General features: G+C 48.5%; 1 protein-coding gene across 1 annotated transcript in view; it reads right to left on the bottom strand.

Annotated features, from left to right (window-relative positions):
* Positions 1 to 14,996, bottom strand: part of TAF1 (TATA-box binding protein associated factor 1) — a 43,504-nt gene extending 28,508 nt beyond the window's left edge. Inside the window, exons 1-16 of the mRNA XM_068163628.1 lie at positions 14,826 to 14,996; positions 14,510 to 14,627; positions 13,840 to 13,956; positions 12,809 to 12,928; positions 12,139 to 12,380; positions 8,671 to 8,889; positions 8,047 to 8,262; positions 7,664 to 7,865; positions 5,779 to 5,895; positions 5,306 to 5,473; positions 4,140 to 4,267; positions 3,927 to 4,034; positions 2,966 to 3,139; positions 2,703 to 2,876; positions 2,515 to 2,619; positions 767 to 967 (exon numbers count right to left, since the gene is read on the bottom strand). Coding sequence (XP_068019729.1) covers positions 767 to 967; positions 2,515 to 2,619; positions 2,703 to 2,876; positions 2,966 to 3,139; positions 3,927 to 4,034; positions 4,140 to 4,267; positions 5,306 to 5,473; positions 5,779 to 5,895; positions 7,664 to 7,865; positions 8,047 to 8,262; positions 8,671 to 8,889; positions 12,139 to 12,380; positions 12,809 to 12,928; positions 13,840 to 13,956; positions 14,510 to 14,627; positions 14,826 to 14,951 — 2,535 coding nt within the window. The 5' untranslated portion in view covers positions 14,952 to 14,996. The remainder of the gene's footprint in view (positions 1 to 766; positions 968 to 2,514; positions 2,620 to 2,702; positions 2,877 to 2,965; positions 3,140 to 3,926; positions 4,035 to 4,139; positions 4,268 to 5,305; positions 5,474 to 5,778; positions 5,896 to 7,663; positions 7,866 to 8,046; positions 8,263 to 8,670; positions 8,890 to 12,138; positions 12,381 to 12,808; positions 12,929 to 13,839; positions 13,957 to 14,509; positions 14,628 to 14,825) is intronic.
* Positions 14,997 to 15,342: the final 346 nt, after the last annotated feature.

Raw genomic sequence — 15,342 nt, 5'->3', positions numbered from 1 at the left:
AGGCCTCCATCAGATGCAGAAGCAGCATAGTGTAAATCCTTGGTTAAATGACAACCAAAACAGTCTGCATGGTTAACAGCCAACTCCTAACAGTGCTCCCACTTCACAACAACAAGAACAAACAAAAGAGAAGAGAGAAAGAAAAGGCAGCCAAAGCAGGCTTCTCAAACCAAGGCTGTCCTCCAGGCAGGCACTGGTGACAAGTCACAAATGACTGAACGAGAGGGAATGGCCTCAAGCTGTGCCAGGGGAGGTTTAGGCTGGAAATTAGGAAAATGCTTTTCACAGACAGGGCTGTGAGGCACTGGCACAGCTGCCCAGGGAGGTGGGTGAGTCACTATCCCTGGAACATGTCTAAAAGCCATCTATATCTGGGGCCTGGGGACACCTTTAAGCTCGAGGTGAGGAGAAAGTTCTTCACCGAGAGAGTGATGCGTCATTGGAATGTGCTGCCCAGGGAGGTGGCGGAGTCACCGTCCCTGGAGGTGTTCAAGAGGGGATTGGATGTGGCACTTGGTGCCATGGTCTAGTCATGAGGTCTGTGGTGACACGTTGGACTCGACGATCTTTGAGGTCTCTTCCAACCTTAGTGATACTGTGATATGGTGGAGTGAGAGACTTGTTGGAGTGGGTGAAAGGACTGGACTAGATGATCTGGGAGAGCCTTTCTCATCTGCATGATTCCATGGCTCTGCGAGGCCTGCGTCTATGCCACCAGCCTTCGCCAAAGACGCCTCAGATCCTCAAACTGCCTTTTCTCACATACCTGCAGAAAATCTCTGATGTGGGTGTTGGCTCGTTTAGAGTTGGGCCCAGGCACTTCATAAAGTGGGCACTCCTGACCGACAACAAAAATGTCGACGAGCTCCCGCACGTAATAACCCTGCCGCGTCCGGATGATCAGGAAATCCGTTTCAGGCATCTTGTGCAAGTAGATCGGGGCCCGGAAAAGGTTGTTTTCAAATGCCTCGTGAAAGAAACAAAGACCAAGTTTGAAAGTCAGGCTTTGGTCAATTTTCTATAACTCAACCTACAGCAAAGATCATAAAGCCTCAGTAATTCCAACCACCACTTATACCACAACAGACAGAGATGTGCAGTCAGGACATCCTCGAGGTCCTTTCCAACCTAAGTTATACTGTGATACTGTGACATCACTTGCTCATGCAGAGAATGACAAAGGGTGCAGCACAAAAGTCTAAGAAAATCCAGAACACATGTAGAGAGAGTTCAAAGGGCTGTTTGAACTGACCTTGAGGAAGGTACTTTAAAAAGGGACAGAAAGAACATATGCTGAATTAAAATATAGCCACAGAAACCAGCCCAGGTCAGTCTGGGTATGGAGAAGGCAACAGAAGCAAGGACTGAAGACTTTGCTCAGGAAAGGAGGTTGTAAGAAGCTAACCTTTAGAATAAACCTTTATTTAGAATAAACCAAACCAGGTTGGAAGAGACCTTCAAGATCATCACGTCCAACCCATCAACCAATCCAACCCACCTGAACAACTAACCCATGGCACCAAGCACCCCTTGGTGCACTCCAACCCTGAAGGCAGAGAGCAGCAGAGTTCAGCATTTAAAGGTAGGAAGTTTTAAACTAGCACCAAGGAGGCACTGCACAGAATGGAACTGGAAAAATCATTTTCCTCTATAAAAGGTTTTCTCTACCCACAGGGCTTCCACGAGCCTTTCCCACTCCTGCTCTCCCAACACTAGCCTCATACACATCACAAAGCCTTCCCTCAGATGGCCCTGTCCTGACTTTAAGCTTTCCAGAAGTCCTGTTTTAGCCATTAGGAAGTCCTCTTAGGCTTGAGCAATTAGTACTCCCAGTTCTGTGATGATGTCCAGTATCAGCCTTCACCTTACTTTTCTCCTGTGGTACAGCATGGACAGAATTATTGCTGCAGCAAGAGCATTAACTGAAATCCATCTGTATTTGCATTTATCATGGATTTTGCAACCAGGTGGTCCTGTCAACATTTTTAATTCCTTTCCCCATCTCAACTGTACATATTTCATCAGCAGAGACAGGCTCATGAAAGCACAGCTATACACCTGCCCAGCAACAGGCACCCAAGGGACTAACCAGCAGTGCACATAAAGTACACATAAGGTTTTGCTCACACATCCTGGGCCACGATAAATCCATGTTTTCTATCCCCTCCAACACCCATTTACTGAGCTCCTCAATATTCAAGCAGCTTTGGACTTCCACTCTGTCCTCTCTAGCAGTACTTCTAATGACACCACAAAGCAAAACAGCAAAGATTCACTTCCTGCCATTGCTATCATTCCTAAAACCATTAAAAAAATACCAAACCTAGAGGCTATTGGTTTTTTTTAAAGCCCAGAACTGAAATTGTCAGTAAACAAAGACTTAAACTGGAAATGCAGTGGAATCCTGGGTTTTGGAAGCTGAGTGTTATTTGTGATTCAATAAACAGGGCATGAAACATTCTGCCTGTTATTCCACATTCAAGTCTTCTATCTTCTTACACATGCTTTACTCACCTGCAGTAACTGGCCTGGGTGCAGAGAACCCAGGAAGGGAGAAGTGTGACAATAAACAGTCTCTCCATATTTACAGTCTGGAGCTCCAGGATCTTTGCCAGGTTTCTGCAACATGCAATGAGGGTGCAGTGAGCATTCAGCAAGAGGCAGAAGAAAATGTCTGTCCAACTGCCAGAGCACATACTCACCCTTTTGTAGTAATTTTTAATCTTTGTTGCCATGCCAACCTGCATCATTAAAGGGGCATTTTCCTCACTGTACTCAGCAAGGATGAGATCCCCATCCTTGCCAGTTAGGTCCTGTGGTGTGCGCATGAAGAACATCTCGCCCCCGCCAGAAGCCTGACGCTCCTGCTCTCTCATCTGTGCCAGGGAAAAGGCAGTGTTAGCAGCACGGCACAGAAACACAGCTGCTGGGCAAGTGGAAACACAGCAGAAAGCAAGAACTGCACCTTGGCTTTCTTCTTTATGTGCTTCAGCAGAGGCTGCACAGCATGGGGACCTGGCTGGGACAGGGCACCAAAGGAGTATTTCTTCAAGGGGGGCCGATGGAATTGTCGGAGCTTCATAGGACCCATATGGGTGGGAAAGAAGGGCTGGCGAAGTTCCACTGCAGGGATAGAGTGCTGAAACAGGGAGAAAATGTCTGTTAAGAATGACACCCACCATCTCAAACCCAAGATCATCCTCCTACCTTGCTAACCCTCACATAATGCAGTCCAGCAACATTTCTAGGTCTGCCAGCAGCACCACTGCTGCCTTCTGACACAAAGCGCTTAGGGCCACAACCAGAGCTTTCTCTTCTGTACAGAGAGAACTTTAGAACTGACTACTTCAAATGGTACCCAATGACAGGATTTTTTATTACCTAGGAATGTACAAAGCCATTATCCCTGGACATTTAGAAGTACATACATTCTTCACATAATAGGCTGAAAACCACTAAGTCTCAGAAGAGATCACTGAAGAAGGGAAAAAAATATCATCTTCACACAGGGCTACTAAGCAGTAGCTCAAATTAATCATTACCTAAATTGTTTTCAAAACATTCAGATTAAAACACACATTAGTAGCAAAAGTACAGCCTCACCTCTTGACTATCTCCACCACTTTCCCCCCTCCCACTACTGCTTCACAAAGAGCACTAGAGAAAGAGAACCCAAACAAAACCACAGCAAGTATGACACAGCAAGATCTAGCACACAAACCTTAGTTTGATGGGACAATCAGGATGAGTTAGTTCAAACTCCTTTCTAATCATTTTAAACACAACAAGTCTCTCTTAGGAGCACTTATCTGGCCTGCTGTCATCCTAATACTGCTTTTGTACACATTCCAAATCACACTCTCAGCTGGAAAACCCCTGCCAAGACACACTATCCCTCACTCTGCAGCCAGCACTACTGTGACTACCTGAATGATGTTGCCTCCAAAGGTTCCTCGAAGTCCCTGCTGTTTGGGGTAGTAAAACTCATCATTGGAGAGGTTCCAGGGATCCTTCACCTCCGGCTGAGACATGTTCTAATTCAATTTTAAACATGAGAGAGGTGTCAGCAAACAAACAAAGAAATCAATTGCTCCTTCCACACCATTCCCAGCATGCATGGTGCTGAAGTTTATTCTGACCTGCTGTGGCTCTTCCTTGATGACACCTGTTTTTCCCAACAGGATTCGACTCTTCTTAATAGAAGATTCTTTCTTGTTCTCCTTGGATGGAGAGTTCAAAGTCATTTCCTCCTTTTCATCAGGAATTTCTGAACACAAAAGCAACAATGCTGTAGGGTGCTTCTCATAGAGTTTGCTTTTCTGCACTGCAACCTCCTCCTGAGCTGTAGCTTGGCCTAGATATTGCACCCTTTTTTGTTCAGTTTCTGGGGTCCTACCTCCACACTCCTCCTCCTTTTCCCTCCATTCAGGTTGATATGAAACAAGCTCAACAACAGGTGAAATCTCTACCTCACCTTCCTCTGCAGTGGGAGAACAATGATTGTGGGGATTGCTTGGGGTACCCGCTGCTCAACACAGAGGTTATTAATAATCTGAGTAATGAAAGTGCAAGAAACAGCATCTGCTCTGCCAAAGCTGTTCTAAAGAGTTGAGCCCAAGTGATAGAATGCTGGCACTGTTACCCAACTACACCTATTAATCATTCTCTTCTTCCCCACATATATACAACATGAAAGCAGTCTGGATCCAAAGATGGATCTGAACCAAAAAGGGAGTCCTACAACAATTCCAGGCAAATAGTTTGAGTTTTTAAAGTTAGTAATTGGAGAAGCAGGGATTCTCCAAGTAAGAGTTTCATCCAAGAAGCAGGGCCTGTGACACGTGTCTAGTGAACACCACATCAACCTCATGCATGTGTCACTCTGAATAGAGTAGTAACAAGTTCACCTTTATCACTCTTCACACAAACAGCTGTGGTTCTGTGGCACATTTCACTCAAAGGCAGCACTGTGAGGCTGCCTCTGCTGGAACCTTGCTCCAATTAAGAGTGGCTTTCAAGGTTGCTGGCTAACAGCAAAACATAAAGATGTACAGAAACTCTTAGAAGTGATCCATTTGCTGAGGAAGGAAATGCAGGCCAGGCCATGGAGAAGTGCAGCAAGATGCACCCATCCTTACATGACGTACAGGCCCCACACAAATCTAAGCCATGATTTGCATGGGCCAAGTAAGACAAAATTCTCTCCAGTCCATTTGTTTCCATCACAGTGTGACTGTAAATCCTTGCTTCCATGTCTACTTGTCTATTCCCACTTAAGTGAAACTTCTGGAAGCCACAAACATACCTAGAATTATGTTCTCATCATTTGGATCAAGTGTTAAGACAGGGGGATCCAAGTAGGTTTCCATTGCCTGATCATCCCAGATGATGTTGTCTTCCCAGCGGCCATACACCAGCTCCTCATTATCAATTGGGAAAATGGAGTACCAGGGCTTGTCTTCATCCAGGGAAACTGCAACAGCCATAAGTTAGAGTCCTCAAGAGGACTGCTGTAGCAGAAAATCATTTTAGAGCTCATGCCCACAGCCTATTCCCCCACCCTTCCCCATCTTGCAGGGCATTCGGAGGCAGGAACTCTAAAATGCAAAAGAAAAATCATCTGGGAGGCAAAGAGGAAGCAGAGCCCCAAGCTTCAATGTTACCAACACTTAGAGACACTCTGTTGTCCATCAAGGACCCTGCTATGACACAGACCACAAGTCTGCACAGAAACGTGTCACACCCTGTTCACAGGCCGAAGACTGACACTTCCATTACCTTGCTGCTCAGGGGCCTGCTTTTCCTTGCCCTTTGCCATACCCAGGACTCCTGCCACGTTTGGTTTCTGTGCTAGTGGAATTGGTGGGTTGAGCAAAGAGCCACTGCGGTTTAAACCTGGAGGAAAGGAAAGCAGAAGTGAGGTCAGCCTGAGGGGGAGGATCAGGGAGCACTGCACTGCCTTACAACAGACGTTGGGGGTTGCACAGAGAGTGATTTCAGCCTGAACCAGGCCAGGCCTAATGCTTCCATCACAGAGTGCCTGAGTCAGTAGTGTAGCTAAAGCTCACCAAAACCTGCTAACCCACAGCTCACTGCTGGGCTCTGCTGCCTCCTCAGGGCTGTGCTTCGCTGCATGTGGGTGCCTAAGGCACGGTTCTGTGCGGTCCCTATAAGAAAGGCCTTAGGCAGTTCCCACTGACAGTTGGTCTGTCCTCTGGCAGCTTCCTGTTACAGTAAACTGCCATAAAGGATGGCCAAACAGACCTCAAGGAAGCCTTCTGTGGTGGCAGCTTGTCCCAGGGCACATCAGCTCACCTATGCTCACATCACCTGGGTTAATGCTTCTGGAAGGTGTAAGAGCTATCACGTGTGAGCAGGCCAACCAAGTTAACATCTTACTGTAGTTTATGATGGGACTCATACAAAGCAAGCCTGGACACCTCAGGTACAATGGTGCTGAAATGAAACTGTTACAGACAGCTATCTCCAATTCACCTACCCTGTGCTGACAGCCCAGAAGCCAACCTTGTCCTGGGCTGCATCAAAAGAAGTGTGACCAGCAAGTCAAGGGAGGTGATCATCCCCTTCTAGTCTGTTCTTGGGAGATGCCACCTAGAGCACTCTGCCCAGCTCTGATGCCCCCAACACAAGAAGGACATGGAGCTGTTGGAAAGGATCCAGAGGAGGCCAGGAAGATGATCAGGATGCTGAAGCACCTTTCCTACAAGGATAGGCTGAGGGAGTTGGGTCTGTTCAGCCTAGGGAAGAGAAGGCTCCAGGAAGACCAGGAAGAGCAGCCTTCCAGTACCTCCTGAGGGGGCTATAAGAAAGCCTGGAAGGGACTTTCCACAAGGGCTTGTAGTGATAGGATGAGAGGGAATGGATTGAAGCTTGAGGAGGGCAGATTTATACTGGATATTAGGGAGAAATTATTTCCAGTGAGGGTGGTGAGACACTGGAACAGCTTGTCCAGGGAGACTGTGGATGTCCCCTTACTGGAGGTGTTGAAGGCCAGGCTGGATGAGGCCTTGAGCAACCTAGGCTGGTGGGAGGTGTCTGGGCCCATGACAGGGGGTTGTAAGTGGATGATCTTTAAGATCCCTTCCAACTCAAACCATTCTATGAATTGATGAACTCCTTGTCTTGTACTCACAGCTGCACCAGTAAAGGGCTGACACTAGAACCCAGTAGAGTTCCAACACCCCCATCCATCTTGCCTTGTAGAAGAAGGCTAAGATGCAGCCAGCAGATGATAAACATTCCTTCTACACAGGCAATTGACATTTAAAATGCACCTGTGTTGAAGAGAAGTCTGAGGCTTCTCAGAATTGTCCCTTCCTCTGTATAAAAACCACACCACCATTATTAGCTAAGGAGAAACTTCAGAAGGCTTTCAAATGGTTCTGCCAATTACACAAAAACATGCAAGGAAAATTCCACTGGCCTATAAAGGGAGGACATCTTAAGTGTAGCACTGCTTGATACTAATGCAGATGGATCCAGGATCTGGTATGATGTTAAGAAGAAAGCCAAAGAATGCTGAGCAGAGCTGTGATTTTGCCAAAAAACATTCCCCAGCAGAAGAACTATGCTCTGGAGACAAGAGCATGCCATGAGCTAGCTCAACTACAGCAAGCACAATTAGTATCAGACCACTGATTACCTTGCTGGGCATTGTATGCAGTGGCATTTCTGGTCATGCTGGATGGCAGCCAGCCTGCCAAACTTGCCCGCTGTGTCTTAGTCCCTTTGTGCTTGACATCCTCTCCGTTCCAGATAACGTCATCCTCCCATTGCAGCTGTGTCACCATAAGGAAATGCTCATCAGCCAGGAGATCATCCTTCTCATCTGTCAACCCTGCATCCTGGAGGAGAGAACACTTGTCTAAAGACCTGCCCTCACTTCATACTTTCAAACTGAAGAAGGAAAATCCAAAGACACATTTTGCACCATGCACAATCACACACCAGCCCACCACTGAGCTCTCACTGTGCAACAATCTAGTGCCACATACATCTCCACACCTCCCACAGTTCCCTTCTTACCCCCTCATCTCTGTGTCCTTGAACCTCCTGCTCCTTCTCTTTTATCTTGAATCCATAATCAAACCCACTGCCATCCTCAGGGATGCCCAGCATGTCGTACCAGAGCTGTGCGGGGCCGTAGCGCCACTCTGCCACCTTGGGCTTTGTGTCTGTCACTTTGTCAGGGTCACCAGCTGACTGGGAAAACTTGGATTCCACAGGTGCCATCATGGTGATCTGAAGCACAGCAAAGGAGGGAATGTTTACACCCAGGCTGGAGCTAAATGGCAGTAAGAGCCTTCTTCTTTCCCAGCTTCCCAGCTTATATTTGGAGGAGAAAGTATTTCAGAGAAGTGCTTCTCTGTACTTACTGGGTGCCTTAAGAACCTTCTGCAATTAGACTTCCAACAACACACAGAATTCTTCTTGATACAAAGAGGGTAAGCTCTCCTAGGGGTCCTGTACCACGGATGCAGCCTTCTCAGTAAGAAGCAATGCCCTCAAGTCATTGCCTAGTACCTGGAGGACAGCTGGAACACAAGCCAGCCTCCCATTTCACCTTGGAGGAAAAGCTCTTTACTGTAAAAGCTGCTGTCCAATCCACTCCTACCCCAGTGCTAGCTGCGACCCTCTCAGATATCCCACCTCATCATCTGACAGACACTGCTCAGGAGGGGGTGGAGCAGCAAACTCATATTCCCAAGGAGATTTTCCTTCCATTCCACTCTCAGCTACAACTTCACCCTCCTGTATCTGCACTTCTTGTGCCAGCTCCCGATGTTTCTTCTTGCGCTTCCTCCGGGCGCTGCGCCACACGGATGGGACGTTCTTCCCAGGGCCAAAGAGACGCAGGAAGCGCAGCACCTGCACCAGGAGAGAACAAGAGGGTCACACGAGAAAAGCACTGTGGGATTCCTCTTTGCCTTGCACAGAATCACAGAAGGCATCAGGTTGGAAAGGACCCTCCAAAGGTCATCTTGTCCAACTTCCCAGCAGGCAGCAGGGACAGCTCCAGCTAGATCATAGAGCAGGCTGCACAGGGACACAGCCAGGATGACCTTGAATGGCTCCAGGGATGGAGCCTCAAGCACCTCCCTGGGCAGCCTGTGCCAGTGTCTCACCACCCTCCCTGTGCAGAGCTTCCTCCTGATGGCCAACCTACCTCTGCCCTGCTCCACTTTCAAACCATTGTCCCTTGTCCTATCCCCACAGCCCCTTCTGAACAGTCCCTCCCCAGCTGCCTGCAGGTCCACCGCAGATATTGAAATGAAGCTCTGAGGTCTGCCTGGAGCCTTCTCTTCTGCAGGCTGAACTCTCCCAGCCTCTCCCCATAGTAGAGGTTCTCCAGCCCTCTGATCATCCTTGTGGCCCTCCTCTGGACCCACTCCTGCAGGTCCATGTCCCTCTTCTATTGGGGGCCCCAGAGCTGAACACAGCACTGCAGGTGAGATCTCTCCAGAGCAGAGGGGCAAGATCCCCTCTCTCCATCTCTGGCCATGCTGCTTTGGATGCAGCCCAGGCTGCCCTTGGCCTTCTGTGCTGCCAGTGCCCATTGCTGGCTCCTGTCCAGCACCCCCAAGTCCTTCTCTGCAGAGCTGTCCTCAATCTCATCACCCCAAGCCTGGACTGATGTCAAGGGGTGCCCTGACCCAGGTGCAGGGCCTTGTACTTTACCTTATTAACCTTCATGCTTTATGAGGAAAAGTTGAGAGCCCTGGGCTGTTTAATTGCAGAAGAGAAGACTGAGAGGGGATCTAATCAATGTCTATAAATATCTGAGGACGGGTGTCAGGAAGGCAGGGACAGCGTCGGCTCACTTGTGCCCTCTGAAAGGACAGGGGGCCATGAATATAAACTAAAGCACAGGAAGGTCCAGCTCCACATGAGGAAGAACTACTTTATTGTAAAGGTCACAGAGCACTGGAACAGGCTCCTCAGAAAGGGTGTGGCCTATGGTCCTGCTCTTGCAGGGGGGGTGGACTTGAAGATCTCCTGAGGTCCCTTCCAAACCCTAGCATCCTGGATGAGATTCTGCTCAGCCCAGTTCTCCAGCCTGTCCAGGTCCCTTCGGATTGCAACCCATCCCTCTGTTATGTGAGCTGCAACTCAGCTTGGTATCATCTGCAAACTTGCTGAGGGTTTGAAAAGCAGACATGAAAAGCAGTACTGACAGACAGAACTCTGAAACCCAGGAGCTGGGCTTGTACTACAGTCCCAATCCTTGATGCAATCAACCATCTCTTGGTTATACTTTAAATAAAAGCTTCTGAGCCATCTGTTTGATGAATCCTCCGTTCTCAAAAGGATTTATTCTTAATTTTGGACACAAAGAAACTCCAAAGAGGGAAGAGAGATTGCTTGTACACATTGAGCACGGGGTAAAACACCACACGGAAATCGTGTCCATTCGGAACAATCCACAACCTTCAAAAACCCCACAGAGACTGAGGAAGGGTTGGTAAAATTATCAGCAGAAGAGACAAAGCTGTAAAATATCTAAGGCAGAAATGTCTTCAGCAACCAGATGAAAGACAAGCCTGCCTTGGGGCAGAAGCAGCACGCTCGTTGGTACTGCTGCCACACGCAGCTGCCCCGCACGCACGCCGCGCCTCCACAGCCTGCGCTCAGGGAGACCTCTCTCTTCTATTTCTCCTACAGTTACGACTGCTGGGTTTTAAGCCCTGATAATTTTTTCTTCAGAGCACTTTATAAAGATGGAAAACATCATTCCCAAATTCACTGACAGGTTTAGGGAACAGGAGTTAGATCCAGAGATGTTTTATTAAAGACAGCCTAGTACCGTTAACCCGTTACACTGATGCCCAAAGTGTTTATTCCACTGCCCTGCCCACATCCACCTCATCCTTCTTCACAGCTCCCTCAGATTACCTCTGCACTCTTTGGCCACCAAGGGCCAAGGTCTCATAGTCAAGCTGCTAATGGTTTAACAAACCACAAAGCCTGCTTCTCCACATGCTACTGTAAGAGGCTGCACTGAGAGTAACAGCGCAACACAGAGCCAGACTAGCTCAAGTGCTGCATGTTCTCAGACATCAGCTACTCCTCCTAGCCAAATCGACACAACTTCAGGCTCTGTCAGCTCTAGTGCTCATGAATTCAGTCTGAAAAGTGCTCTCACATTAACAGCTTGCACTGACTTCTGCACCCACTGGGCACATTCAACACTGAACCAGACTCTGACATTACATCTTCAGCACCAAAGAAATGAATACACCAACTGATATACAAGACAGGAACACAGGAACCATCAGATTTGGAAAAGCTAGAAGAGCATCCAGAAGGCAAACTTCCATGCTAGAGCCTCATCTAGACTCCTGACAGACAGGTGTTAGCTAAATCATTATAACATGACATTTAATTATGCAAATTACTCCACTCCTTACACAAAGCCTGTGATGGACACACACTAAACCCAAGCTATCCAGGCTTACAACCACCTGTTTGGTAACTATAAGCTCATCTTTATTCTCCTTCCCTTCCCACACCTCCTCTGCTCTTGAAGCTTTAGAGCTTCCAAAACAATTACTGAAATATCCTGACTACATTTGCTACTCAGGAGGGTTTCATGAACACACTTTGTGCACAAACAATGACTCTTTCACCCAGCTCCTTACTGAGCCAACCATTTCTGACCCACCCTCAGAGCACATTTGAGGGAGTCTTAAGTGTAGGATACAGATCACAAACTGTTTCAGGAAGAGCACATCAAATTCAGGGCACCATGAGAGCTAGAGGAAGTATTTGCCAGGAAAGCCAAAATACAGATGGATTAGCACCATGGATTTTAATCACCTGGCAAAGTATTCTCTGCTACCTCAGGAAAAGAATCAAGGAGCCTGTGCCAGAGTCTTACAGCACCTTTACTTCACACCTTGGTTTGTAGGCTGCTGCTTTGTAAGGAGGCTCTTGCAAATGGCAGAAAAACATGACATGTCAAGCAGTCTGGAAACAGCAGCACACAGAAATTAAGAGTACTGAGGTGAGCAAGATCTATGTGATTTAATTTATTACATACCTTTAACACTACAAGAGTCATACTTAGAGGGCTTACAGGATAGAGTTTCTGTCATTTCCACACAGCTTTTACAATACCTTGCCTGGTCGAAACTCCGGGAAGAGCTCTGTAACACATGGCAGCTGTTTGGTAGCATCTCGCTGCATGATTCCTGCAAGAGGAAGTGTGAGTTTGCCTTCCTTGGATTCTGCCTGCCTGGCTTCTTGAGGTCCCATCTCTGACTCAGAATCAGAGCTGCTGCTGAAATCCACCTTGTCGGAGGCAGCAGAGGAAGGAGCAATGATGGAGGGCAAAATGATACCGTCTCCATCTTCAGATACTACAACAGAACAAGCACCTTATAAACAAACAGGTTTCCTCCCTGTCTCCTAGCACAACCCCACAATGCCACATCTACTGCTTATACCAAGGTATGCAACAATTAAGCCTCTGCAGGTGCAGTGAGTACCATTTGGGTTTAACCTTTCATTTTATCCTAAGGGTTCCAGATGAATTTCCCAGCCACAACTGAGAGGATGAGATAAAAAAGCAGTTTCATTGTCAGTACTTTAACAATCACTGGAAATAGAACATTTCACCCTGTGTTTCAGACAAGCCTATAACATTGCACAGGGCAAAGACCCACCTTTAAATGCAGTCTGCTGACCACATTTTGACGATGCTCGACACAAGGAACTGCTGCACAGCAGTGCTTGCCTCCTGCAGACACTCATATGGCCAGAGAGGCAGAAGGAAGTCCTCACTCACCAGTAGCAGCTGCATCTTTTTCATCTTCTTTCTTTCCAGGTACTGGAGGTGGTGGTGGTGGTGGCATCAGCTTGGAATCAATATCTTCACAGTCGGCGTCATAATCATCCTCATCTTCATCTAACCAGGCGGGAGACAAGACTGCACATGAAGCAGGGGGTAAAGAGGAACCAGGCACCCTTCCCATTTATGCTCTCTCATACCTGTCCCAGCTTTAGTAAGGAGATCGTTGTCATTTTGTAGCTATGTGCAGAACTCTTACAAGTTCAGCTCCCTGCAAACTCATTTGCAAGACTGAAATTTAAGAAAGAGTAGGAAGGAGGGGAAAAAGGCAAACTGAGAGAAAGATGGCTGAAGCACCTGGAACAGATCTAAATACGCTATCACCCCTCCTTGTTCATTTGCAGAGCCATCAAAGCTGCTAAAAAAAGTCAGAGGAAAAGTGGTTTAAAAGCCTTCACATCCCACTTACCACAAACCACCAACAGAAAGGTGAAGGGTAAGGCAGCTTTAAGTAATATGCACACTTCTGGCATTTACACTAAGAGATGCTGAGGCAGAACAGCTCTCTGGTTTTGAAAAGAGAGATCCCTAGAACCCACAAAACAACTGAAGTGCCTTCTGCAGAAAGCCATTTCAGAAGAACAAGGGTAAAACAGGAGAGAGAGATTAAGACTGAAGCAACCCTCTAAAGAATTAGGACCATATCACTGAGTATCTCTGAGAAGCACCTGGCCTTTGACATAATCCTCTTCCTAAGAACACAGGTTAAAGAAATATGAGGTATTATTGAGTATTCTCTGCAGAGGATCACAGAGCAGAAGGAAGACCCTGCTTTCTCCCTCTCTGTTGTAGAGTTCCCTAAGAAAAAGGAAGATACCATGCAGTGGCCTCATCCAGTGAACAGTTTCACATAGGCTAACACTGAGTTCTTGAGGCAAGGAATGAAAAAGCACTGTGTCACCCAGGTAAGAGACTGTCAAGGCCAACTGCCCCAAAAATCTCTCTTCCAGTTAGAGCTGTAACACTACCTGGTCTTCGAATGGGCTGCAGGCTGCCCATTGCCTGCTTGTATCTACGGCTCTCATCTTCTGCCACTTCATTAATATCTGAATAATCAACAGCATCTTCAGTGCTCTTAACCCAGCCTAGGGAAAGAAGAAATACAGTCACACGAGACGTTATCACAACACATGTTACTGTCTTCAAACTTCACTAGGTACACATGAATCCTCTCCTATGCTTCCTTTCCTTAAATGAACAAAACCCATCTGATTAACATCTCCCATCGGAGTATTCTTCCCCCTCATTCCAACCAAAAGCTCCAAGAACTCTGAATTTCCCCCTAAAGAGCCAACTTTAGCAGCAGTGAAACTTACTTAGTGAAACTGTTCAAACAAGCTCAGAAATAAAGAGACATAACAATACTGCACACTAGGTAGTCTTCCTTTATCACAGCAGAAAAGAGAGAATAAACAGGCTTTTAAAATACACAAAAAACTAAAGAGAAGGAATGCAAAAGTGACCCGGAGATAACAGGAGATTCACTCTGGCAAGGACACCGCAAGGCCTTTGCCAGAGAGCCTCCGGTCAGATAGCCTCACGACATTCCTTGACCTGGGTACATTTCTTCCTCCCCGCTAAGAGCGCAGACCCCGCAGCCCCCTCTGGCATTTCAGCGCAGGCAGCCCCGCGCCTGACCTTCCTCGTCCAGGTGGGCTCCGTCTGCCTCCGGGCTGTCCTCCTCGCTGGCTGTGATCTCGGTGATCAGGTTGCCCAGCCCCAGCACACCCAAACCGGCCAGGTGCTTCTTGGATTCCTGGGGAGACCAGAGCCACGTTCCAGCCGGGCCGGGCCCCGCAACCGCCTGCTGGGTCCCGCCGTGGAGCCTGGCCCATCGACACCTCCTCCCCGGCCCGCACCGAGCCCCTCCGCCGGACCCTCGGCTCCATTCTCCCGTTCCTCAGCCCGCGCCGCTGCGCCGAAAAGGCCTCTCCCCGGGACGACACCGCCCTACCTTGTCGAGGACGCTGTCCCCCTCCAGCTGCCCCGCCTCATTGATGTTACCGAAGAGGAACCCCGCCAGCGAGAAGGGCTCGGCGCTGCCGCCATCGGCCTCCTCCTCGCTCTCCGAGTCCGACATGGCGGCGGCGCCGCCCCGGAACCGAAGGCGCGGGGCAAAGGAGCAGCAGGCAACAGCGCCCCACGCAGGCCCGCCCCGGGGAAGCGCCAGGCACCGCCCCCCAACAGGCACCGCCCCAGGCACCGCCCCCCGCCCGCCAACCGCCCCCGCCCGCAAGCGACGCCGCGCTTTCGGCGTTGAAGCCTTCCTGTAGAGGACCAACGGGGACCAGGGAACACGGCTTCTGCTGGGCTGTCCGCGGAAGCTCAGACAGCCTAGGCAAGGGTGGGGAAAGTGCCGCTAAACAATGCAGTCAGCTTTGGGCTAGAAAAGAGGGTCCTATGCTACACCACGTTCAAAACCACACTCCCCAGCTAGAAGACTCGTGCCCAAAATAAGCCCCTCCAGGCTA

This window comes from Melanerpes formicivorus, unplaced genomic scaffold, assembly GCF_026170545.1.
Source record: "Melanerpes formicivorus ecotype bairdi unplaced genomic scaffold, bMelFor1.0.p_v2 SCAF_73, whole genome shotgun sequence".
NCBI lineage: Eukaryota > Metazoa > Chordata > Aves > Piciformes > Picidae > Melanerpes > Melanerpes formicivorus.
This window is presented reverse-complemented; position numbering and strand designations above follow the sequence as displayed.